The 27,690-nt window shown below is 44.8% G+C and overlaps 1 protein-coding gene across 1 annotated transcript in view; it reads right to left on the bottom strand.

The window, feature by feature from the left end:
• Positions 1-22,855, bottom strand: part of LOC141258559 (uncharacterized) — a 167,969-nt gene extending 145,114 nt beyond the window's left edge. Inside the window, exon 1 of the mRNA XM_073673538.1 lies at positions 22,671-22,855. Coding sequence (XP_073529639.1) covers positions 22,671-22,855 — 185 coding nt within the window. The remainder of the gene's footprint in view (positions 1-22,670) is intronic.
• Positions 22,856-27,690: the final 4,835 nt, after the last annotated feature.

The following is a 27,690-nucleotide window of genomic DNA, read 5'->3' as shown; positions in this document are numbered from 1 at the left end:
AGCAGTGTCAGACTGAAGAACATTGGGCCCACCAGGTCATTTGATTCTGAGGGACCACGTTTCTCCCCCACGAAAGAGCCCCATAGCAGATGCAAGGTATGCGCTATGAACTCTCCTGAAGGAGAAGCAATGGCCCACCGGACGATTCTCCGGTTTTATGGTAGGCAAATCCAACCCGGCCAAGAAGCGTCCCTGGCTAAGAAAAGTGTGTGGGAAGGTTCCCGGACACTCTATGGTTGTTTTTCACTGTGGACTGGCTCCGTACCATCCGTGACCACATTCACTTGTCCACGTGTTCGTGATTAGGCGGTCCTTCCCAGTAAGTGCACTGGGGAGGGCACAGGTAATGTTCTGGGACCCGTGCTTGGGGAAAGTGGGGACAACACCGGGAGAAATAGTGGTGGCTGGAGACCGCGTATAGAGACCCGGCCGCCGCCAGCATGAGGTTGTAAAAAGCTTCCGCCTCCACGAGGGTAAAAGGCAATATTTCAAGTGCAAGCAGCTGTTCAGAAATGTGTCAGTTTAGTAATGTGGCCTGTTTTGGCTGGCTGCATACTTGTGCTTGCATTCCAAGTAACAGAAAACTAAGGAGATGGATGACTTTATCATCACAACCTGAAAGGTTTGCGCTATGAACTATCCTGATGGAGAAGCCAGGGCCCACCGTCGGATTCTCCGGTTCTCTGGTGGGCCCGTCCAAACCTGCCCAGAAGCAGCCCTGGCTAAGAAAAGTGTGTGAGAAGGTTCCCGGACACTCTATGGCTGCTTTTTTGACTGTGGACTGGCTCCAGCAATCCATAATATTGCAATCTATAAGAATCCTTCACTGGCTTCCAATTGCCCAGCGTATCCAGTTCAAACTATTAACACTGATGTACAAAGCCATCCATAACCTTTCTTCTCTGTACATCTCTGAACTAATCTCTCGATATATTCCCTTACGTAATCTCCGGTCCTCCCAAGACCTCCTTCTTTCCACACTTATTTGTTCCTCACCCAATCACTTCCAATACTATTCTGTACCTCAACACATCCGATTAGCCACCACATTCGGATCCTTCAGACACAACCTGAAAACCTATCTCTTCAAGACAGCCTACAGCCTGCCATTGCCTTGCTGCCACCTCACCTCACCTCAACACCACCGAAGCTAATGCAACTCCACAACCTACTGTCTCCTTCCCCACCATCCTGTTGAATGTAAGGCCGCAAGTACAGGGTCTATAAGACTTAAGATGCAATATGGCACCTTAGCGAAGCCCAGTTATGTTCTCCTTCTGATATCTAACAATAAGGCTATGTGCCCACGATGCAGAAATGCTGCATAATTTTTCCGCTTCTCCCTGGCAGGAAAAACGCATGCGGTTTTAAAATGCGTTTTTCCCGCCAGGTACAAGCGTTTGTCAAGCGTTTTTGCATGCATTTCTGCATGCGGGTTATCAAGCGCTTTTCCAAGCAATTTTAGCATCACTTGGAAAAGTGCTTGACAACTTGTTCACACTATATGCAACCAGCATGGATTTATATAGTGTGACCAAGTAATAGTTAAAAAAAAAGAATAAGAATGGTAAAAAATAAAAAATAAAGATTATATTTACCTTCCGATGTCCTCCCGGTGTGTTCTCCACTGCGTCCGGTGTCTTGGGCGGCTTGCTGTGGTGTGAAGGACCTGCGGTGACGTCATTGAGTCATGTGACAGGTCAAATGACTCAATGATGTCATGGCAGGTCCTTCACAACACCGTGACCCATACAGCAGACCAGACGGAGGGGAGAAAACACCGGGAGGACATCAGAAGGTAAGTATAATCTTTATTTTTTATTTTAAATTCTTTTTTTAACAGGTTCTATGGTACCCAGGTCTGGATCAGAGTTTCCTCTTCTCCAGACCTGGGTACCATCCGCACATTGAACCGTGTGATATCCGCATGTGCTGATGCAGTGATGCGGATGTCACACGGTCCAATGCAAGTCAATGGCGGCGATTAAGCCGCGTGTCTGCAAAATTAATGGACATGCTGCGTATTTTTCCGCAATGATAATCCGCAGCGGAAATTTCTGCAGCATGTGCACAGCACATTTGGATTATCATTGGGGACCATGGGGCACGTATTACAAAGCGTTTTTTAAGCGTTTTCGCTGTGGAAATTCCGCGGCAAAAAACGCTTGAAAAAAGCATAGTGGGCACGCAGCCTTACAAACAGGTCATTCGGGAGAAAATTGCACCTACTGCCACTCAGTGTCTTCTGCTCCTTTGTGAGAAACTAATGTTTGCTCAGCCAGTCTACCAAATAAAATTACTGAGGTACAGAAATTGTGGATGGCTTTCCTTCTGGTACTGGGTGCTAATACCAAACCATGTCGTGCCATTCACTGGATATTCCTGGTTGGAGACAAGCTCATTCCCACAGAAAAGTATCAGCAAGCTAAGGAGGTGGTGGCCTCTATCATCATGAAGGAGTTTGCTCGTTATCTAGTAGTCTGGATTTTATACTAAAGATCCTGCTCATTTTTATAGTTTTAAGTGAGCACGCAGAGACCGTGATTTCTGCAGCAGCGCATCCAGGCTGGGATAGTGGCGGAGAAATTGCTGTACCATCAGGTTGAGTATGTGAGCCATGCAAGGCACGTGTCTGAGGTTGCCCCGGTGTAGGGCCCCCACCGGGTTTACACTGTTATCAAACACGGCCTTCCCTTGCTCCAGGTTCAGTGGAGACAACCATTGCTCAAACTCGGCCTGGAGAGCTGTCCACAACTCTTCAGCTGTATGACTGCGATCTCCAAGGAATATTAATTTTAACACTGCCTGATTGCAGTGAGACCTGGCTGCGCAGTATGGAGGTTACAGGATTCTCTCTGCACTGTTGGAACATGTGTCTCAGTAAGGCAGGGGTTGAGGGTGAGGTGGAGGCCCTAGAGGAGGTGGAGAACTCAGAAGCACTGGAGGAAGTGTTAGATACAGAGGTTTGTCCCGTAAGCCTTGGGGATTCCAACAATTGCTGTGTAGTGACACCTTGGTGTCTAGTGGTTTAGTTCTCCATCCCCTGGTGTGTAGTGGTTTAGTTCCCCAACCCTAGCTGTTTAGTAGGTTAGTTTTCCACCCCCTGTTGTCTTATTAGTTTAGTTCTCCAAACCCTGTTTTCTATTAGTTTAGTTCTCCATGTTCTGGTGTGTATTTGTTTCATTCTCCATCCTTAGCTGTTTAGTAGTTTAGTTCTCCAACCCCTGTTGTCTTATTAATTTAGTTCTCCAACCTCTGTTTTCTATTAGTTTAGTTCTCCATGTTTTGGTGTATATTTATTTCATTCTCCAACCTTAGCTGTTTAGTAGTTTAGTTCTCCAACCCCTGTTGTCAACTAAGATTGGAACAAAACAAAATTGTGTAAACTGCGTGCTAGCAAATGCCAGAAGCCTGACAAACAAGATGGATGAACTGGAAGCAGAACTATCTGCAGGTAACTATGACATAGTGGGAATAACCGAGACATGGTTAGATTAAAGCTATGACTGGGCAGTTAACTTACAGGGTTACAGTCTGTTTAGAAGGGATCGAAGAAATCGGAAAGGGGGTGGAGTCTGTCTATATGTAAAGACGTGTCTAAAGCCTACAATACGGGAGGATGTATGGGAGTGAAATGAGGAGGTCGAGTCCTTATGGGTGGAGATACATGGGGCAAAAAACAATAATAAAATTATCATAGGAGTCTGTTATAAGCCACCAAATATAGCAGAAGCCACGGAAAGTCTATTAATGAGACAAATAGACGAAGTAGCAAAAAATAACGAGGTGATTATTATGGGGGACTTCAACTACCCCGATATAGACTGGGAAACCGAAAGCTGTAGATCTCAGAAAGGAAACAGGTTTCTGTCAATTATCAAAGACAATTATTTGTCACAACTTGTGCAGGAACCAACTAGAGGGATGGCCCTTTTAGACTTAATATTAACTAACAGGCCAGACAGAATAACTGAGGTGCAGGTCGGGGGGCACCTGGGAAATAGTGACCACAACATTATACAATTCCACATGTGCTTCAGTAGGGTGCCCAGCAAGGGAGTCACAAAAACACTGAACTTCATGAGGGCAAAGTTTGATCAGCTAAGAGATGCCCTTCACCTTATAGACTGGGATAGTATCTTCAGTAATAGGAGCACGGATAGAAAATGGGAAATTTTCAAAACAGTCCTACATAGTCACTGTAGAAGGTACATACCTTATGGGAATAAAAGCGCTAGGAATAGGAGGAAGCCAATGTGGCTAAATAAGGAAGTCAAGAGGGCAATGAAAACAAAAAAAGGGCTTTCGGTAAACTTAAACAAGAAGGCAGCGAGGAAGCGCTAATATCTTATAGGGAAAAAAACAAAATCTGTAAGAAACAAATAAGAATAGCAAAAGAGGAGACAGAGAGACTAATTGCCAAGGAAAGTAAAACGAATCCCAAACTGTTCTATAACTATATAAACAGTAAAAGGATTAAAACTGATGGAGTTGGCCCACTGAAAAATAACCTGGGTAAAATCATAGAGGGCGATGAGGGTAAAGCAAACCTACTCAATAGCTTCTTCTCCACTGTTTTCACAAAAGAAAACAATTTATCGGAGGAAATGCAGAGTGATAAAGTAAACCCTCCGCTAAATATCACCCACCTAACCCAGGAGGAAGTTCAGAAACGCCTAAATAATATCAAAATAGACAAGTCACCAGGCCCAGATGACATACACCCCCGGGTGCTAAAAGAATTAAGTAATGTGATAGACAGGCCGCTGTATATTATATTCAAGCACTCTTTATGGACAGGGACTGTCCCACTAGACTGGCGCCAAGCAAATGTGGTACCAATATTCAAAAAGGGGTCTAAAAGTGACCCTGGGAACTATAGACCAGTAAGCTTAACGTCTGTTGTGGGTAAATTGTTTGAAGGATTTCTTGGAGATGCTATTGTAGAATATCTTAATGATAATAACTGTCTAACTCCATATCAACATGGATTCATGAGGGATCGCTCCTGCCAAACAAACCTGATCGCCTTCTACGAGGAGGTGAGCTCACAGCTGGACCGGGGAGAGTCAGTGGATGTTGTATACCTTGACTTCTCCAAAGCGTTTGATACCGTGCCACACAAAAGGTTGGTATATAAAATGAGAATGCTTGGTCTGGGGGATAATGTGTGCAAGTGGGTAAATAGCTGGCTGAGTGATAGAAAGCAGAGGGTGGTTATCAATGGAGTAAGCTCAGGGTGTGTCAAGGTTACTAGCGGGGTGCCTCAAGGGTCTGTCTTGGGCCCTATACTATTTAATATATTTATTAATGATCTAGTGGAAGGGTTGCATAGTAAAATAGCAATATTTGCAGATAATGCTAAACTTTGTAAAGTAGTTAATACAGATGAGGATAGGGCACAGCTACAGGAGGATTTAGATAAATTGGGGAGTTGGGCCAAAAAATGGCAGATGGGGTTCAATGCCGATAAATGTAAGGTCATGCACATGGGAAAGAAAAACAGCAGTCACCCATACATATTAAATGGGAAACCGTTGGTGAAATCTGACATGGAGAAGGACCTGGGAGTCTTGGTTAACAGCAAATTAAATTGGAGTGCCCAGTGTCAGGCAGCAGCTGCGAAGGCAAATAGAGTCATGGCATGCATCAGAAGAGGAATAGGGGCATATGATGAGAACATTGTTTTTCCTCTGTATAAAGCGCTGGTAAGGCCGCACTTAGAATATTGTGCACAGTTCAGGGCTCCGGTGCTCAGGAAAGACATATTGGAGCTAGAGAGTAGTGTTGAGCCACCCCCGTAGTGTTCGAGTTCGGTTCGGTTCGTCGAACACCCGTGTGTTCGTCGAACTGTTCGTCGAACACCTTCGAACACTGTTAAAACCAATGGCAGGCAAACAAAAACACATAGAAACACATAGAAAACACCTTCAAAGGTGTCCAAAAGCTGACAAACTGCTCAGAAGACACAACTAACACATGGAAAAGTGACAAGTACATATAGTCATGCGAAAAGAAAAGAGGTGGAGGAGTAAAAGGAGGGGGAGACACAGATATAGGCATGTCATGCCCTTCTAAAATCCAAAAAGTGAGAAGCCGAGACGGCCAGTCCGCTCCTGCCCGTGCCACCTCCGTGTCGCCGGGTTTGTGCCAGAGCCGCGGTGAACCCTGACGGCCAGCCCCCCTCTCCCAATACTGGTGCCTGTCCGCTGGTGGGTCGAGAGAGCCCCCCTGTGGTGGAGGCAGCTCTAAGCTTTTTAATTTAAATTGTCCCTCTAATTTAAATGAATACACTTTAAATCCATTTACAAGGATCTATTGGAGGGCAAGTCTCATGCCAGCAGCCGCGTAATTCCAGCTCCAGTAGCGTCCACTAAAGCTGCTGCAGTTAAAAAGCTTTTATAAGGATCGAGCTCGGCTGTCCACCGCAAGGCATCCTAGTGCCAGTCCCAGCCCCTATGCCTTGGGGTGCCTCCTGATGCTCTTCACTAAGTATCCCGTGGTCCCGAAGCATTTCCTTTGAAAAAATTAAGTGTCCAAACTACAGGTGGTGTAGCTTGCTTAACAGCCGGGATAATCCGCTGACTAGCAGACACTGCTACTAGGCACAAAGTATTTCCTGGGCTAGATGCAGTTAAAAATTTGTAAGTAGATACTCTCGTTGGATGCTGAGAAAGCATTCCATAGAGTCTCCTGGCACGCCATATATGATTCTCTTAAAAAGCTTGGGGTAGGGGTCTAGGGGACCCTTTTATAGCCAAAATCACGGCCCTGTATCACAATACGTCACCTAGGCTGAAGATAAATGGAACTGTAGCACCGAGGGCTCGGTTGCTACAGACGTATTGCACCTCACCCAGAGGTGTGATATCTCACTCTCAGATAAGGATGGAGTGTGGATCAGGACCCGACACCTGCATGCATTACACCACATTGCCGTGGGGCAGGGCGACCAATATGCCCCTAAGATGGGCACGACAGTCCCTGTCCCTGGCTGGAGTGGGGGGAGGGAACACTGAGGAAGGGGAACCCTGCAGTGCAGGAGCAGGGAGGAAGCAGTTCCTGGGTGCATTGAGAAGGGAGTATAAAAGGTGGGCACCATCTTAGTTCAGTGCAGAGAAGTCTGAGCAGAAGTGGCAGGGAGCAGGGGCTCTGCATGAGCTCTGCTCCGGAGGCGGGCCTAGTAACAGAGGCCCAGGCCTGCAAGAGGGAGAAGGAAGGAAGAGGAGCGGAGAAGGCTCCAGGAACGAGGAATGAAGGGATCCCAGGGGTGCGGACGGGCGAGTCGCCACCGCACGCCCGAATCCACCTGCGTGGAGGGGTCAGGCCAAAGGGGGAGACCGGTCCCCGAACTAGTGGAGGCAGGAAACGACCCTCAGCTAGAAACCGGAGGCTCTGACATTTTATGTGGCGCAGCCCCTTGCTCCACCCGCTAGGAAGGCACCACATAGGGTCAGGGAAACTGGCGCCAAGTTTACCAAGAGGAGGCCCGAGGCAGCCGGACAGAAGTGTTGGTAAGAAAGGCCAGACAAAGGACACACAAAGGGGGTCCTGTGAAGCGCTCCAAAGTTATCTGGGAGTTGTCTGAGCCCCTCACCTGGTGAGCACAGTACGACGTGGGCAGCCGTTACCTGCAGACGTGGTCTGGATAATAAGAACTGTGAGTAAAGGCCCTGAACTGCATCACTGACTCCGTGTCGTTACTGCTGCTGCCCTGCACCATCACCCCCATCCTCCGCATACACTGCCCTGAGGCTATACTCCTCCCGTGGGGAGTTATGCTACGCTCTGCTGCACCCACAACACCAGCCTTAGCGGTCTGCCCTGTAGCGGCAGTTCACTCTGACCGCAATCCACGGGTGGCGTAGTCGGACATTTAAACATCAAAACCACATAAATAGTTCCGCCACTGGTTTGACCGCCCTGAGCCACGGAACCGGATCGCCGCCACGAAGACTACAACCACCAGCATCCACCAAAAAGGGTCCGGCTCCGGGTGTCCCAAGGCCCAGGGGGTGCGTCAGAACATTTTCATCACCTTTCACAATCACCAATGGGACAAGGCAGGGATGTCCTCTGTCCCCTCTCTTATACATCCTAGTGACGGAGCACCTGCTCTCATCAATTCGCCATAACCCCAATATTAGGTGGATTGAGGTGGGAGGCACCGAGTACAAGTGCTCTCTATTTGCTGATGATGTCCTAGTATATATCACTCAATCACATATATCCATCCCTGCTGTTATGGCTGAAATAGATCACTTTGTTACATGGTAAAATTTTAAAATCAATGCAGCGAAGTCTGAGGCCCTCGATGTCTCCCTCCCTAAATCCATATAGGATTCCATCCAGTCCAACTTTCCCTTTGCCTGGCCCTCACAGGGTATCAAATACTTAGGAATTCCTATTCATAGAGACCTCTCCCATCTATGTTATCTTAATTTTGGGCCCTTTATTGAACAATTCCATACAGACCACGGTTGGCAAGTTAGAACTGTAAGATTCACTACGTGAACCACTGGTGTTTTGTGGAAAAGCACATGTACACCGCGTTCCAAATTATTATGCAAAAAGTGTTTAGGAGTGATAAGGGAAGAATTTGTTTGTTTGTCAGTTAAACTCATTGATGGTGATGTGTGTCAGGGCTCTTTATATCACTGTAAGCAATTGCAGACACCTGTGCTAATTAGTTTGGCAGGTGTGTCCAATGAAAGGCAAGACTACTTAAGAAGGCTCTCTCACATTATTAAGCAGCCTACATTTTCTGCCAAAATGGGAAAGAAAAAGGATGTGTCGGCTGCTGAGAAGCAACAAATTGTGGAGTGTTTAGGTCAAGGCATGACTACAATCAACATTGTGCGATGATCAGGATGAAGTGTCTTGGCAATCAAGAAGTATGTAGCTGATTCACAGTACACACGTGTGCGTGCTGATAAGGGCAAATTGAGGACTCTTTCCTACAGGCAATTACGTCAGGTTGAAACAGCAGCGGCAAAAAAGCCTTGTCATAGCAGCAGACAAGTTTTTGAAGCTGCTTGTGCCTCCATCGTCCCCCGAACAACAAGATGCAGGGTCCTTCAGAGGTTTGCAGCTGTGCATATGCCATCCTGTCGACCTCCTCTATCCACTTCACACAAGCAGAAACGGCTCCAGTGGGCCAAACATTACATGAAGACTGATTTTAAAACTGTTTTGTTCACGGATGAGTGCCGTGCAGCGCTCGATGGTCCAGATGAATGGAGTGGAGGATGGCTGGTTGATGGACACCCCACGCAAACACGGTTACAGCGCCAACAAGGAGGAGGTGGAGTAATGTTTTGGGCTGGAATCATGGGGAGAGAGATTGTCGGCCCCTTTAGGATCCCTGAAGGCGCTAAAGATGAACTCCATAATGTATGTGGATTTTCTCAAACAGCACTTCCTGCCATGGTTCAAGAAGAAGAACCGTGTATTTCACAGCAAGATCATTTTTCTGCATGATAATGCACCATCTCATGCTGCACATAAAACATCTGCATCTCTGGCTGATATGGGCATAAAAGGGGACAAACTTATGGTGTGACCCCCATGCTCCCCTGACCTCTACCCCATTCAGAACCTTTGGAGCATCATTAAAAGGAGTGTCTATGATGGCGGGAGGCAGTTCACATCTAAGCAACAGCTCTGGGAGGGTATTCTGTCCTCATGCAAAACAATTGAAGCAGAAACCATCCAAAACCTGACAAATTCAATGGACGAGAGAGTTCAGAAGCTCCTTTCGAACAAGGGGTCCTATGTGAAAATGTAACATCACCTAGAATAAAGTTTTGAGTTGAAAACTGTTTGATTTCAGTTTCTAACAACCTGCTAATGCTTATAATTTCAAAAATGACCATTTTTTTGGTCTTTATTAAAATGAAAAGGTTGATCGAAAAGTTTGGGGGATCTAAGAGTGTGGCAACCCAGTAGTCATGATTACTTCGAATTCTGACAATATGAGGGTCATGCTGCAGGTAGTGCAGCAAGAAGGCACTTATGTGTCTTGCGCATCTCGGAGCCCCAAAATTATTTTCCGGGCTAGATGCAGCTAAAAATTATTTTTAATTTTAAATCTGGTGAAGCTTATTATAGATGGCCTAATAGGATCAGTGCTGCACACTGCTACAAAGCCCAAATTATTTTCCAGTCAAGATACAGATAAACATGATTAGTAATTTGAAAGCTTAAAACGGTTGGTAGGGTGATTTTAACCAATCATCAAGCTTTTACTCTCCCCAGGATGACACAGGGGTAGAAAAGTCGTTTCGGATCCATGATTTGTTCATCTTTATGAACGTGAGTCTGTCTACATTATCAGTGGAGAGCCGCGTGCGCTTATCTGTCAGCACACCACCAGCAGCGCTGAACACACGTTCAGACAGAACGCTGGCTGCGGGGCATGACAAGATCTCCAAGGCGTAAGTGGCTAGCTCCGGCCATTTATCCAAATTGGAAGCCCAAAAAGAGCAAGGGTCCAGTGACACAGTCATGGCTTCAATGTTTACTTGGAGATACTCCTGTACCATCGTCTCTAGGCATTGACTATGTGTCAGACTTCTTGTCTCCTGTGGCCTTGCAAAGGATGGGCTTAAAAAAGTGGTGAAATGATTCCGCAAAATTGATGTTACCAGCAGATACTGTGGTTCTGTTACGGTTTGAGTGCTGAACACTTGACGGTCCCACGGTTGGCAAGTTGGAACTGTGAGATTCACTACGTGCACCACTGGTATTTTGTGGAAAAGCACATGTAAGATTCTGCAACAGTCTCTGCTGATACTCCTGCATGCGTGCATCCCTTTCTATGGCAGGAATAATTTCTGCAAATTTACTTTTGTACCGGGGATCTAACAGTGTGGCAACCCAGTAGTCAGGATTATTTCTAATTCTCACAATTCGAGGGTCATGTTGCAGGTAGTGCAGCAAGAAGGCACTCATGTGTGTTGCGCATCCAGGAGCACCAAGTCCCTGTTGTGTTGGTGGCGAGGTAGCAATCATGCTTCCATCCTCTGTCCTCTCCCCCCAACCTCGCACAACAGAAATGTGATCAAGGTCTCCCTCATCTGATGAGTCTTCCATCAGTTCGTCCTCCACTTCTTCCTGGGCTCCTGCACCTTCCTCACTAGTTTGGCTGCTACCATGCGCCCTGGTAAAATCATCTCCCCCACCCTCACATGCCTGCCGCCTTGGTGCTGCCGACCGTCTGGACCTTGCAGATGTTAGCCCTTCCGCATACAACTCCTCCTCCTCTACTTCCTCCACCTCCTCTTGTGCCACCACCTGACTCCGAATTCTGTTTAACATGTGTCCAGCATGTAAATCACCGGAATAGTCATGCTGATAATGGCATCGTCAGCACTAAACATCTTCGTCGCCATTTCAAAACTGTGCAGAAGGGTGCATAGGTCCCTGATCTGAGACCACTCCTCCAGCGTGATTTGCCCCACCTCTGAATCTCGTTGGCCCAGGCTATACGTCAGAACGTATTGCACCAGGGCTTGTCGGTGCTGCCACAGTCGCTGCAACATGTGCAGAGTTGAATTCCACCGGGTAGGCACATCGCATTTTAGCCTTTGAAGTGGCAGGCCCAACGACTTCTGTAGAGATGTAAGTCGCTGAGCTGCGGGATGCGAACGGCGGAAGTGAGCACACAGCGACCGTGCCCTCTGCAGAAGGCCATCTAGTCTGGGATAGTGGGCTAAAAATTGCTGGACAACCAGGTTCAACACGTGAGCCATACAAGGCACGTGTGTGACATTGCCCCGGCGAAGGGCTGCACCCAGGTTTGCAGCATTGTCGCACACGGCCTTCCCTGGTTTCAGGTCCAGTGGAGACAACCATTCATGAAATTGGTTCTCCAGAGCTGACCACAACTCCTCAGCTGTGTGACTCACATTTCCCAGACATTTCAATGTAAAAACCGCCTGATGACGTTGAGCCCTACTGCCAGCATAGTAAGGAGGTGTGCAGGATCCCTTCTGCGCAGTTAGAAAGCTTGTGGCATGACCAGACAGGCTTTGGGTGCAGGTGGAAGACCGAGAGGAGGTTGAGGAGGCAGAAGCAGTGGAGGAAAAATGACATAAAGAGGATTGACGCACAACTCGTGGGGACGGCAAGACTTGGACAGCAGCCCCTTGTCCTGCTGTCACCATAGTTACCCAGTGCCCAGTCAGCGACATGTAACGCCCCTGTCCATGCCTACTCGTCCAAGTGTCTGTGGTGAAATGCACCCTGTCACACACAGAGTTTCTCAAAGAAGCGGTGATGTTGTGTGCGACATGCTGGTGGAGCGCAGGCACACCTTTCTTTGAGAAGTAGTGCCGACTGGGCATCTGGTACTGGGGCACTGCGACGGACATAAGGTCTCGAAAATCCTCTGTGTCCACCAGGCGGAAAGGCAGCATTTCTGTAGCCAAGAGCTTGCAGATGGTGAAATTCAACCTCTTAGCTTTCTCATGGCTAGGAGGAAATGGTCTTTTACTTGTCCACATCTGAGGGACCGAGGGCTGGCTATTGTGCTTAGACGGGGTTGATAAGGGTGTCCCCGGCAAACTGCCGGTCTGTGAGGAAGATGCAGGCGGACATGTTAGGTTGCCTTGATCCAAAGGTGGTGCTATCGATGTCGGACAGCGCTCAAGACCAGCTGGTGTTACCACCTCCAAAGAAAATGATGACCTGCCAATCACGCTGGCTGTTGCGGGTAAAGAGGTGGCAGGTCTGCGCCCCAAAACAGGTGTGACTGCTGTCCCCCCAGTCACAGAGGATGAAGAGGCCGCGGATGCACAAGATATGGCAGACGGTGGTTGGCCCGGCCGGCTAGACCGCATTGTAGCACACTGAGCTTCCCACTGCAACTTATGCTTCATGTCCATGTGCCGGTTCATGCATGAAGTACTCAAACTATGTATTTTTTGGCCTCTACTTAGCTTTTGCTGACAAATGTTACAGATAACACGAGTTGGGTCATCTTTATCGATCTGAAAAAATGCCCAGGCTATGCAAGGCTTAGCACCCATGCGACCTGAAGAGCCACCACGACTTGTGGTGAGAGGCAGAGTTGTGTTTGAGGATGCAGTTGTTGACGTGCTTCCAGTACTACGTCTCTGTCCAGGAAGGCGCAACCTGACCTCGTCGTCACTAGCATCTTCCTCCACCTCCTCTGCTGACCTCATCTCTTGGCTGACTGTGGGTTGACAGTAAGTGGGATCTCCGACCTCATCATCATCACCCTGTGCGTTATCACACCCGTCGTCCTCAGAGCCAACCTGTTCCTGCCCTGACAAAAAACTAAAGTTGTCGCTCCAATCAGGTATTTGAGTCTTATCATCGTCTTCCTCATTGTCTCCACCAACAGGAGTTACAGTTTGGGAATGAGGGTCTACATTATGGTCAGAACCTTCTGCGTCTGGTCCTGGATCCGACTCATAAAGATTCTGGGCATCAGTGCAGTTCATTTCCTCGTCTGGATTCACAGAAGCGCTGGAGTCGACCTCTGATTCCCAGGCTATAGTATGAGTAAACAGCTCTGCAGACTCAACCATCTGTTCTACCTCATACTCAGACGGGCAGCTGGAGATTTGGGAGCTGTGAGGAAGCAAGTGCGATTTGGGTGACACCTTTGAGGACTGGAGTATTTGTGATGTTGAAGTTGATGTGGAGGAGAGCCCACTTAAAGGAGCACTTGATATCCGTTGAAGCACCTGCTGTTTTTGTGCCTCATCTGGAATTTGTAGCGATTGGCGTGGCCGTAAGAAAGGGATCTTATCACATTGTCCGCTAAAAGAAGTAGACATTTTAGTTTGGCTGGAAGATGGTCTTTCTTCTGCACCTACCCCACGGACACAACCTTTTTTCCCCTTCCCAACACGCCTATTCCCCTTTCCACCAGCAGCAGGCCTTTTTCCACTCATTTTGGTGGTTAACTAATTCACAACTCTGGAGTTGTTTGCACAAAAAAACAATGGATGGTAACCGAGCAGAGCTGAGTGGCCAAACTGTGGTATTAGGCCAAAACTATTGGCTGGGTTAGATGCAGAAAAAAATTATTTTTAATTTGCAACCTGATGGAGGTCAGTATAGATGGACTAATAGACCAAGTCCCACACACCGCTAGAAGCCCAAATATTTTTTCAGAGCTAGATGCAGAAAATTTTTTTATTCAATTTGCAACCTGATGGAGGTCAGTATAGATGGACTAATAGACCAAGTCCCACACACTGCTAGAAGCCCAAATATTTTTTCAGAGCTAGATGCAGAAAAAAATTATTTTTAATTTGCAACCTGATGGAGGTCAGTATAGATGGACTAATAGACCAAGTCCCACACACCGCTAGAAGCCCAAATATTTTTTCAGAGCTAGATGCAGAAAATTTTTTTATTCAATTTGCAACCTGATGGAGGTCAGTATAGATGGACTAATAGACCAAGTCCCACACACTGCTAGAAGCCCAAATATTTTTTCAGAGCTAGATGCAGAAAAAAATTATTTTTAATTTGCAACCTGATGGAGGTCAGTATAGATGGACTAATAGACCAAGTCCCACACACCGCTAGAAGCCCAAATATTTTTTCAGAGCTAGATGCAGAAATTTTTTTTATTCAATTTGCAACCTGATGGAGGTCAGTATAGATGGACTAATAGACCAAGTCCCACACACTGCTAGAAGCCCAAATATTTTTTCAGAGCTAGATGCAGAAAAAAATTATTTTTAATTTGCAACCTGATGGAGGTCAGTATAGATGGACTAATAGAACAAGTCCCACACGCTGCTAGAAGCCCAAATATTTTTTCAGAGATAAATGAAGAAAAAAATTATTTTTAATTTGCAACCTGATGGAGGTCAGTATAGATGGACTAATAGACCAAGTCCCACACACTGCTAGAAGCCCAAATATTTTTTCAGAGCTAGATGCAGAAAAAAATTATTTTTAATTTGCAACCTGATGGAGGTCAGTATAGATGGACTAATAGACCAAGTCCCACACACCGCTAGAAGCCCAAATATTTTTTCAGAGCTAGATGCAGAAATTTTTTTTATTCAATTTGCAACCTGATGGAGGTCAGTATAGATGGACTAATAGACCAAGTCCCACACACTGCTAGAAGCCCAAATATTTTTTCAGAGCTAGATGCAGAAAAAAATTATTTTTAATTTGCAACCTGATGGAGGTCAGTATAGATGGACTAATAGACCAAGTCCCACACACTGCTAGAAGCCCAAATATTTTTTCAGAGCTAGATGCAGAAAAAAATTATTTTTAATTTGCAACCTGATGGAGGTCAGTATAGATGGACTAATAGACCAAGTCCCACACACTGCTAGAAGCCCAAATATTTTTTCAGAGCTAGATGCAGAAAAAAATTATTTTTAATTTGCAACCTGATGGAGGTCAGTATAGATGGACTAATAGACCAAGTCCCACACACCGCTAGAAGCCCAAATATTTTTTCAGAGCTAGATGCAGAAAATTTTTTTATTCAATTTGCAACCTGATGGAGGTCAGTATAGATGGACTAATAGACCAAGTCCCACACACTGCTAGAAGCCCAAATATTTTTTCAGAGCTAGATGCAGAAATTTTTTTTATTCAATTTGCAACCTGATGGAGGTCAGTATAGATGGACTAATAGACCAAGTCCCACACACTGCTAGAAGCCCAAATATTTTTTCAGAGCTAGATGCAGAAAAAAATTATTTTTAATTTGCAACCTGATGGAGGTCAGTATAGATGGACTAATAGACCAAGTTCCACACACCGCTAGAAGCCCAAATATTTTTTCAGAGCTAGATGCAGAAAATTTTTTTATTCAATTTGCAACCTGATGGAGGTCAGTATAGATGGACTAATAGACCAAGTCCCACACACTGCTAGAAGCCCAAATATTTTTTCAGAGCTAGATGCAGAAAAAAATTATTTTTAATTTGCAACCTGATGGAGGTCAGTATAGATGGACTAATAGAACAAGTCCCACACGCTGCTAGAAGCCCAAATATTTTTTCAGAGATAAATGAAGAAAAAAATTATTTTTAATTTGCAACCTGATGGAGGTCAGTATAGATGGACTAATAGACCAAGTCCCACACACTGCTAGAAGCCCAAATATTTTTTCAGAGCTAGATGCAGAAAAAAATTATTTTTAATTTGCAACCTGATGGAGGTCAGTATAGATGGACTAATAGACCAAGTCCCACACACCGCTAGAAGCCCAAATATTTTTTCAGAGCTAGATGCAGAAATTTTTTTTATTCAATTTGCAACCTGATGGAGGTCAGTATAGATGGACTAATAGACCAAGTCCCACACACTGCTAGAAGCCCAAATATTTTTTCAGAGCTAGATGCAGAAAAAAATTATTTTTAATTTGCAACCTGATGGAGGTCAGTATAGATGGACTAATAGACCAAGTCCCACACACCGCTAGAAGCCCAAATATTTTTTCAGAGCTAGATGCAGAAAATTTTTTTATTCAATTTGCAACCTGATGGAGGTCAGTATAGATGGACTAATAGACCAAGTCCCACACACTGCTAGAAGCCCAAATATTTTTTCAGAGCTAGATGCAGAAAAAAATTATTTTTAATTTGCAACCTGATGGAGGTCAGTATAGATGGACTAATAGAACAAGTTCCCACACGCTGCTAGAAGCCCAAATATTTTTTCAGAGATAAATGAAGAAAAAAATTATTTTTAATTTGCAACCTGATGGAGGTCAGTATAGATGGACTAATAGACCAAGTCCCACACACTGCTAGAAGCCCAAATATTTTTTCAGAGCTAGATGCAGAAAAAAATTATTTTTAATTTGCAACCTGATGGAGGTCAGTATAGATGGACTAATAGAACAAGTCCCACACGCTGCTAGAAGCCCAAATATTTTTTCAGAGCTAGATGCAGAAAAAAATTATTTTTAATTTGCAACCTGATGGAGGTCAGTATAGATGGACTAATAGACCAAGTCCCACACACCGCTAGAAGCCCAAATATTTTTTCAGAGCTAGATGCAGAAAAAAATTATATTCAATTTGCAACCTGATGGAGGTCAGTATAGAAGGACTAATAGAACAAGTCCCACACACTGCTAGAAGCCCAAATATTTTTTCAGAGCTAAATGAAGAAAAAAATTATTTTTAATTTGCAACCTGATGGAGGTCAGTATAGATGGACTAATAGACCAAGTCCCACACACTGCTAGAAGCCCAAATATTTTTTCAGAGCTAGATGCAGAAAAAAATTATATTCAGTTTGCAACCTGATGGAGGTCAGTATAGATGGACTAATAGAATGATGCTATGCCCAAAAGATTTTACTTCACTAGGTGCAGTAAAAAAATTGGTATTCTATACACAGGTGGTATATCTTGCAACACAGATAGGCTACTCCACTGACTAACACACTCTGCAATAGGCCAAAAAGGATTAGCTTTGCTAGATTCAGCCAAATGCTGTGAAAAAAACTTGCACAGCACTGGCACAGACCTGCCTGGCAAAAACTTATAGGAACTGATGTAACCTAGTCCTGAAAAGGACTCCAATTACAATTAGTCTTTACTCCCACAATCTATCTATTTAAGAGCACAGACCTGCCTGATAAAAGTCGTAGGAAATGCTGTAACCTAGTCCTTAAAAGGACTGCAATCACAACTATTCCCTACTCCCAAGCTATCTGTATATTTGTGCGAAAATTGGCTTGAAATTAACAAGGTATAGCGCACACAGCAACAGCGGTGCCGTCTAACACGCAGCTGCAGCAGTGAGAAAATGGTGGCGACGGGGAAAATGGCTTGGTCTTATAGGGCAAGGACATGTGACATACACTGCCAATCACACATGCCCTTGCTTGTGTGAAAAAAAGCACTTCGCTCCGTGTGTGCGCTGCTGATAGGCTGACAGATTGCACCTTCCCACTGCAAATGCGGGAAAGAGAAAAAAAAATGGAGATCTTCATTGTTCCTGCAGAGATCCATCCCCTGCCCCTCCCCCCGCCCCGCTGTACACTCAAACTGCGTATTAACATTAATTTTCATCATTACTGAGAAAAAATCCAGTTATGATTTTGGTGCACGAACAGTTATCGAACATAACCTCGAACAGCCGAATTTTTCTCAAATTGTTCGTGTTCGCCGATCGGCTCGAACACCGCCCAAAACAGCTCGAATTTGAGATTGGCGAACAGTTCGAGTAGAACAACGCTCATCTCTACTAGAGAGGGTACAAAGGAGGGCGACTAAGGTAATAAAGGGAATGGAGGGACTCGAATACCCAGAGAGGTTGTCAAAATTAGGCCTATTTACGTTGGAAAAGAGAAGGCTTAGGGGAGACCTCATAAACATGTATAAATACATCAGGGGGCAGTACAGAGATCTCTCCCATGACCTGCTTATACCAAGGATGGTGACAAAGACGAGGGGGCACACTATGCGTCTGGAGGAAAGGAGGTTCCTGCACCAGCATAGAAGGGGATTCTTTATGGTCAGAGCCGTGAGACTCTGGAACTCTCTGGGAGAGGAAGTGGTCATGTCCAACTCACTTAATGAGTTCAAGAGAGGCCTGGACGTCTTTCTTGAGAACAATAAAATTACATCTTATGCTTAGTGATAGTTAATTAATCCAGGGATTTAATCTGACTGCCAGATTGGAGTCGGGAAATGAATTTTTCCTCAATGATGTAAATTGGCCTATACCGCATGGGGGTTTTTCGCTTTCCCCTGGATCAACGCTGCGGAATAGCTGCAGTGCACAAGAAATAGGCTGAACTGGATGGACGCTTGTCTTTTTTCGGCCTTATAAACTATGTAACTATTTAACCCTGTTGTATATTAGTTTAGTTTTCCATGTTCTGGTGTATATTTATTTCTTTCTCCAGCCCACCAAACCATCTATGCCCACCCCCAGGGGTTAACGTCTGGTGACGAGGGTTTGGATTCTTCTCGGACACTACTTCGTCTGGGCCCGGATCAGCTGAAAAAAATTTTGGACATCGCTACACATGCTTTTCCCCTCTTGAGTCTGTGAAGCTTTGGATCAGACCTCTGATGCCCCGGAATAGAATGTGTGAACAGCTCTGCAGACGTGCCCATCTGTGCTTCCCCACAGTCAGTTGGCCGGTTGGAGAGTTGTGACGTGGGTGAAAACAAGGGTAATTGGGGTGCCACCTCTGAGGACTGTACTGTGTGTGATGTTAAGGTGGAGGAAAAGGAGCAAAGGCCACTTGATGCAGCGCTTGTCATCTACTGGAGCACATGTTCTTCCTTCCCCTCATCTACAAGGCATACCGCTGTGCGACTGCCAAAGAAAGGGAGTGGAGTACAATAACAGAAGTTTTCAAAATGCTGCACAATTGCGCACTGCAGCAAAACAAACCTACTTCTCATCTCTCATATCATACGTGTCTCATAAACCTAAACAGCTATTCAGTACTTTCAAGTCCCTCCTCTGTCCAACAGCTACCCTTCCCTCCCCTCTCCTCTCATCTCAGCTGAAGACTTAGCCTCATTCTTCAAGCAGAAGATTGACAACATAGGGCAAAGCTTTTGCTTAAAGTCCCAACAGCCCCTTCTCATAACGACTCAACTCTTCTCCAAAACCAGCTCCTCCGTTATCTTGGAGATTATCTTTACTCTCCAAATCACATCTCACCACCTGTGAACTTGACCTAGTACCATCCCACCTCATTCTAAACCACACCACAGTCTTCATCCCAAGCCTAACCCTCCTCTTCTACCTGTCATTAACAACTGACGTTTTTCCCTCATGATTCAAACATACCTCGATCACACCCATCCTCCAAAAGCTCTCCCTTGACCCATGTTTAGCTATCACCTCATTTCACATCTCACTTCTTTCCTATGCCTCCAAACTACTGAATCAACACGTCTATTTTAAACTGCCCTCCCACCTCTCCTCCTGCTCCCTCTTTGACCGCTTAAATCAGGCTTCCGATCTACTAAGTGCCAAATCCAAGCCAGACTACTCTGTCTTCCTCCTCCTAGACCTGTCATCTGCTTTCGACACAGTAGACCATACCCTCTTACTACAGACTATCATCTCTTGGCATCACAGACTTGGCCCTGTCTTGGATCTTTTCATACCTAACCGACAGGACATTCAGTGTCTCCCATTTACACACCACCTTCTCATCTCACCCCCTATGTGTCGGTGTCCCCTAAGGTTCAGTTGTAGGACCCAGACTCTTCTCCATTTACACCTTCGGCCTGGGACAGCTCATTGTCTCACAGCTTTCAGTATCACCTCTATGCTGATGACACACAGATGTTCCTCTCTGGACCTGATATCACCTCCTTACTAACCAGAATCCCACAATGTGTGTCCTGTATTTCATCTTTCTTCTCTGCTAGATTTGTAAAAATTAACATGGATAAAAAAGAATGCATCATCTTTCCACCATCTCATTCACCCCCCCCAACTGACCTATCCATCAAAGTGAATGGCTGCCCACTCTCCCCAGTCCCGCAAGCTTGACTCTGATCTGTCCTTCAAACGTAAAATCCAAGCCCTTTCCACTTGCTGCTGACTCCACCTCCAAAGTATCTCGGGGATCCGCACATTCCTCAACCATGAATGTAGAAAACACCAGTGCATGCCCTCATCATCTCCCGCCTCGACTACTACAAGCTCCTGCTCTGTGGCCTCCCTTCTACCACTCTCGCACCCCTCCCATCTATTCTAAACTGTGCTGGCTGATTAATCCACCTGTCACCCCGCTATTCCCAGGCTACTCCCCCTATCAATCTCTGCGCTGGCTCCCTGTTGCCCAGAGACTCCAGATGAAAAACCTAACTTAGGCATACCAAGCCATCGAAAACCTGTCACCTCCATACATGTGTGACCTAGTCTCCCTGTACTAGTTACCTGCACGCAACTTCCCATCCTTCCAAGATCTCCTTCTCTATTTCCCTCTTATCTCTTCTTGTCACGATCGCATACAAGATTGTTCCGTGCATCTCTGCTACTGTGTAACTCTGTACCCCAACACATCAGACTCTTGCCTACCGTGCAAACCTTGAAAAGGAAGCTGAAGACCCACTTATTGTGACAAGAATACAATCTGCGGTAACCCTCGCTCCAGTCATTGTAATAGTAATAATAATTATAGTACTTGTACTCTGGGTCAATTGATGACACTTTCCAGGTGTCTACCCTTAATTTGATGTGTATTGGCAGCTTTTGGGCACGTTTGAAGGTGTTGTGTATGCATTTTTTTTTGCCCCCCTTTGAATCCTATGGCGTTCGGTAACGTTTGGTGAACATTTGACGAATAAATCGGCGAATATTGTAAATTCGGCGATCGTAATCCGAATCAAATATTGAAACATTCGCTCATCTCTAAAAATGACACTTCTTTGGCTTTCCAATTGATTGTGGGATTTTGAGTCTATAGCCATGGCAACACCAGGATGATTGGAAATTGTGAAGTTGAGATTTGTAAGATGAATAAAACCTCATGGTGATAAAGTTCCATAACTATCCCCAAGGGTTCAGTCTCTTGATTTACTGGTCCTTAGCTTAGTGGGGATCCATCAACAGTTTCCATAAAAATAGATTAAATTCTATTTTAAATTTTTACTCTGTTTTTTTGGGGGTAATATATGTTCATGAAATTTTTGATTGCTACTGAATCAACTGACGCGCCCCCTGGGCCATGGGGTACTCGGTGCCGGGCCGGTCGCTGCTAGGGGTGATGTCACAGTGGCGGTGACCCCGTCCATTACCCAGGGCGGTCAGTAAAAAAGGGGATTTTATAGTTTTCATGTATAAAGTTCGTGACACCACCTGTGGTATGCGGCTAAAGGGAGCCGCCACTGCAGAGCAGGTCCTCTGGAGCTGATGTTACTGCAGCAAAGCTGGTGTGGCTCTCCAGAGGTAGAGCTTAGCTACAGGGCAGTGTAGATGTTATAGGTGATGCTGGGCGTTGTAGTGCAGGGTTTGATGGCGCAGCAATAATCAGTCCACAACTTAATGGCGGTTTCCTCTTATCTTTACTGGTGGTGATTAGGCAAACCAGGCCTAGGGTACGGGCTAGAAGTGGAAGTCCGGGCAGCCTGGAAGCAAGTAAGGAATCCATCTCGCCAAGTGAAGTTGGAGGCCTTCCCTTTCCACTAATCTCTTTGGCCCTGCTGCTTGTAGCTGCGCGGTGGCCCTCGTCCCTGAGTGCAACGTCTTTGTGCTCACCCGTATGGCAGGCAGCTTGGGCCTTGCTGATGCGTCGCTCCCATGTGGCGGTGCTGGGCCCTGTGGTGCTGCCGAGCCTCCGGGCGTCTGATGGAGCCAGGAGACCTGCAGTCTCCTGCCCTCCGGTTTCTGCTGCTGGGCCTTCAGTGCCCCACAGCCTCGGACTCCCGTGTCCGGTTCCTCTGTGTTGATTCCTTCTGGGGTGAACTGCCGCGCAGCTCCACTCCCCAGCTCCTCTCTCGTCGACGTCCTCACTGCAACTCCTCACACTAAGTCTCACTAACCCGGCCCCCAGATCCCAGTTGCCAAGGGGAGGTGCTCCCCTTGCTGGTCTGGAGCCAGGACAGTATTGCATGCTTAGCAAAACCTAATTAGGGGACCCCTGCTTGCTTCCAGGCATGGCATCACCTCTTGTGAGGGAGGCAATGCCACTGTGACAACCGGACCCCTGGGGTGCCACACAACCATGACAGATGTGGAAATCCATTGAAAATCAACTTGAAACTTGATAGAAATGAAGCAATGAGAATCCTTGTCTTCTCTTTAATATTGGGTGCAAAAGAAGAAATTGAATTGAGGACGGCATTCACTGGAGGCACTGGTTCAGACAAGACTGATTCTTCATCAGAGAAGTTGAGATCCACTACCATTGTCACTGTTTTACGTAGTTGAGAAGGACAATTGATGAGAAAGTGGTTTGACTTAGCACAATAGAGACACTAATTTTCTAAAGCCTCCGGCTTTCCTCTCAGCACTTTCTTGTTTTAATAGGCTGCCTACTTGCATGGGTTCAGCTTCAGATATTTTAGAACTCTTTATTTCAAAGTCTCTGGGACTGGTGGTTGAAATAGGTAGAAAACAGTTACTGTTACGAAACCAGGTAATCGGGTGTCTATTCTAATACAGTGGTGAATGAAGTCATCAAAATTTGTAGGAGCATCAGCCAGGACTAGTTCATCTTAAACTGTGCTGCAGAGTCCGTTCTTAAGAAAACATAATTTTGCAGCAATATTCCATTCATTATGAATCATCCACGATATAAATTCTGTGGCATACTCTTAGAGTCATCAATGTATCTGAAGCCTTTGCACAATGATTATTGTCATCAACAACTTGGCTGCTAGAAAGGCCTCCAGATCATTAAGTTGATCATTGTGAGTTTCAATAAGGAGGATTGCCCATGCTAAAGTATTATGTTGCAGTAGCATAATGCTGCACAATACTTTAGATCTGCCAGGAGGAAATTGTGCAGGGTGTGCACCAAAATGCAATCTGCACTGGTTGATGAATGCACAATATTTGTCATGGTCTCCACCGAACCTGAAGGGTGGGAGGGGAAGGGTGTAATTTAAAGATCTGCTTGCATTGCTGGGCAATCTTATTGCTTAGGTTGTGTACAATATTATGTAGAACGTGTGGCTTGTCCAAATACTTGAATGCTATGGGATGTCTGAGATTCAAATGCCATTTTGTCATTCGTGTTTGCATTTTGGCATAGATGTTGGTAAGCAAACACTTCATTTTGTTTACACAAACCTCCAATTTTTCTTCCTTGGCAGATTCCATGATGAAGGCCTGACTATCCTGTTACGATACTGGTGAAACAAGGCTGTTATCCAGTGGCCGGAGAAGAAGTGGAGGCATACAGCAAGCGGTAGTGAAAGTCCTTGGATGTGGCAATAGGAGTTGAGGGAATCAATTCGTGGATGAGTGGGAACAGTTTGAGTTAGACAGTTCTCAGGAGCTGGAGACTGGAACTAGACAAACAGCTACACACAATACTCCAACAATGAGTGAGTGCTCCATGTGGCTTTAAGTAGGCTCAAACAGGAAACAAGATGGCTTCCCAGGCTCAAAATCTGCCATTTCAGTAAAGGGTGATTGCAGAACACAACAGCAACCTCCAGAGGTACGGAGCAGAAATGCAGCACAGTTATCAAGGTGAACAATAGCAGTCAGGTATTTTCTGTCACATAGGCCCCTCAGAGTCTCTTCTAATGTGATGCCCCTACAAAAAGTGGTTTTGTAAATTTTGTTGAAAAATTGAGAAATTACTGATCAATTTTTAACCCTTCTAAGTTCCTAACAAAAAAACATGTGGGAAATGTTATTTATTAACTATTTTGTGTGATATAACTATCTGGTTTAAGGGCATAAAAATTAGAAGTTTGAAAATTGCAAAATTTTAGCCAAAATTCCATTATTTTCAGAAATAGACGCAAAAAATATCTGCTTAAATTTACCACTAATGTGAAGTACAATGTATCACATCAAAACAGTCTCAGAATCAATGGAATATGTTGAAGAATTCCAGAGTTAAAACCTCATAAAGTGGCACTGGTCAGAATTGTAAAATTTGGCCTGGTCATGAAGGTGAAAACAGGCTGGGTGCTGAAGGGGTTAAAATATGTTTTTCTCTGAAATGCTTCAGCTTTTCAGATTTAAACATGTATGGCTGAAATCATACAGAGAGTGCCTGATACATGCTGCACGTGGTTCGGACAGCATGTATCAGCTGTCAGGTTCCCTTTAAGTCACAGAATATACTATTGACATTATCTAGATATAGGGATTACCAAGGAACATTTTAATTTATGGGTATTTTAAATATATACAGTATGTACTTCCACAGTTTCAGTACAATATCAAATATCAGGTTTGTCTTAATCCAGGCTATAATTCTGATTGCAAAACAGGCTATCTGGCTCCTCTATAGATTACTCTGCTTCATAAAAATCAAATGCTGACATTGTCTTCCTTTAGTGGGATCATGTCACTTGAGTATAATCACCATCATTTTCTGGATAAAGATTTTATTTATTCCTTCAATAGATGAATTGTCCTAAACTTACTTTAGAGCTTCAGCGTTTTCCTGCTAACTGGTGTAGAGATGAAATATTGTAAAACGTCTTAATGAAACTAACAAAAAAACACATATAATTATAAATGGAAAAAGAAAAAAAAACAAGAAAAACAGTTTGGGGTTTTCTGAAGAAAAATGCAAAAATTCTTGGGGTCTCCCCCACTTGTAGATGCAGATCAATACTAGGCAAGAGAAAGAGAAGACTGTGACGATAAGCTGTGAATTAATAGCTCTACAGTTCTTTTTATTAGTGTACTATTAGATCCGACAGTGGAGCTTATTTAGTTTATCACGCTCTAAAGGCTCTAAAGCCCAACGTATAATCATTTGTAGTAAGTGAAGTGTGGATGATAGGAGCATTATCAAGATGTCAGCCCTGTATTTAGGCATAGCACAAACATTACTGCACAGCTTTCAATTTTTTGTAAATGTTTAAAGGGAACCCGCCATGTCAAAAAAATGCTATTAATTAACAGAAATGGAGTTAATCTGCAGGTTAAAAGCATTCTAAAGCCATGCCACCGCCACACTGATAGCATGGCTATCCAGAGGAAATAAACTTTATTCCTTCCAGCATTCTCCAGTATTCAGACATACAGGGCGGCTGTAGCGGTTTCAGTCATCATTCAGTACATAGTGAGCGATGGCTGTAACCGCAACCCCGGCACTGACAGCCGGCTCTGCAGTGCATCAGTGCTGAGCCGGCTCTGCAGTGCATCAGTGCTGAGCTGTCTCTGCAGTGAATCAGTGCTGAGCCGGCTCTGCAGTGCATCAGTGCTGAGCCGGCTCTGCAGTGCATCAGTGCTGAGCCGGCTGTCAGTCAGTGTCAGGGCATGGTTACTGTAGCCACGCCGGCCACTCCTCTATGACTGAAAGCCTGAGGCTGCCAGGAGGGCTAAAGTTCATTTCCATCTGGCAACCCGACCTTCAATGTGGTAGCTGCATGGCTTCAAAATGCTATTAACCTGCAAATTAACCCCATGTCTGTATGTTAATAGCGTTTTTTGATATGACAGGTTCTCTTTAAAGGAGTTGACTGTGACTATTTTATTTTTTTCTCATAGGCTAAGAACTGACAGGTAGGTGCAGTTATTTGCAATATAATAGCAATCTAACATCACTAATGTGTTTAATTACTGTTTTTGGAAGAAAATATCATAGAACATGGGAAAAAATTCATAACTAGATGTAGGCGAGAAATGGGCAACCAACAGAATCAACAGCCATGACATGCACACTGATAATTGGGTATAATTGACTCATTTAATGAAAGGGGGGTGTTCTAATTAATAGCAATGCAGAGTAAAATTAGTGAGGTCATTCACTCTGTGTAGAAACAGGTATTAATTATGGCCTTCATTTAAAGAAAGAGGGCAGCAAATGTTGTACCTGCTAGTTTTAGCCCTTGCTTAGTAAGTAAAATAGGTCATTCCAGACGTTGTACCGAAGGACAAAGAACTTTGATCAGGATGTTGATTGGAGAGGGGAAACATAGCAAAAAAAGTGAAGAAAGTAATTGGCTGCTCAGCTAAAAAGATTGCCAATGCTTTAAAATGGCAAATCAAACCCAAAACACGTGGTAGGAAAAGAGATTCTACTATCCACATGGATCATAGAATCACAAAAATGGCAATGAAGCATCCAATGATCAGCTACAGGGAGATCAAAGAAGATCTTCAGTTACCTCTGAGTCCTGCAACCATCAGAAGACGCCTATGTGAAGCCAAAATATTTGCAAGAAACCTTCATAGAGTACCATTGCTGAAAAAAAGATGTGTTGAAAAGGTTACAGTTTGACAAAGAACTAATTGACTGTCTTAAAGAGAAGTGGAGCAACATTCTATGGACAGATGAAAGCAAGATTGTTCTTATTAGGTCTAAAGGCTGCAGTTTGTGAGATGACCCATAAACACTGAATTCAAGCCACAGTACACTGTGAAGACTGTAAAACATGGAGGTGCAAGCATAATGGTTTGGGGATGTTTTTCATACTAGTTGGACCCATTTATCCCATATGGACCAGTTTGAATATATCAAAATACTGTGAGAGGTCATGTTGCCTTATGCTGAAGAAATGCCCTTAAAATGGGTGTTTCAGCAGAACCATGACCCCAAACACGTTAGCAAGGGGGTAACATCTTGGTTCCAGACCAAGAAGTTTGATGTTATGAGTGGCCAGCCTGATCCTCAGACCTCAATCCGATTGAGAATTTGTGGAATGACATAAAAAATGCTGTTTTTGTTACAAAACCTAAAAATGCAAAAGAACTGTGGAATGTAGTCCAGTCAGCTTGGGATGGAATATCTGTTCGCAGGTGTCAGTTGTTAGTTGACCTCATGCCACACAGACGTAAAGCAGTTATCAAAAATAAAGGTTATATAACTAAATATTGGTTCAATGATAGCAGAAAAGTTATGTCTGAAAACGAATTTCAGATTATTCTGCAAATATTCGAGTTTGTAAATGAAACACAGATACTGCTTTTTTCTGCCTGGCCCTAGCTTAGAGCAATTACAGAGCGCTCCTGATGGCAAGTCTGCTGCTTCATGTTAACAGAGCAATTCTTTCTTTTCCGGGCTGCTCTGTTAACAGGTCGGGACTGCCGACGTCATGCCGATTGA

Source organism: Phyllobates terribilis, unplaced genomic scaffold (assembly GCF_046119375.1).
Source record: "Phyllobates terribilis strain yellow unplaced genomic scaffold, ASM4611937v1 Scaffold_3__8_contigs__length_932513732, whole genome shotgun sequence".
NCBI classification, from domain to species: Eukaryota; Metazoa; Chordata; class Amphibia; order Anura; family Dendrobatidae; genus Phyllobates; species Phyllobates terribilis.
This window is presented reverse-complemented; position numbering and strand designations above follow the sequence as displayed.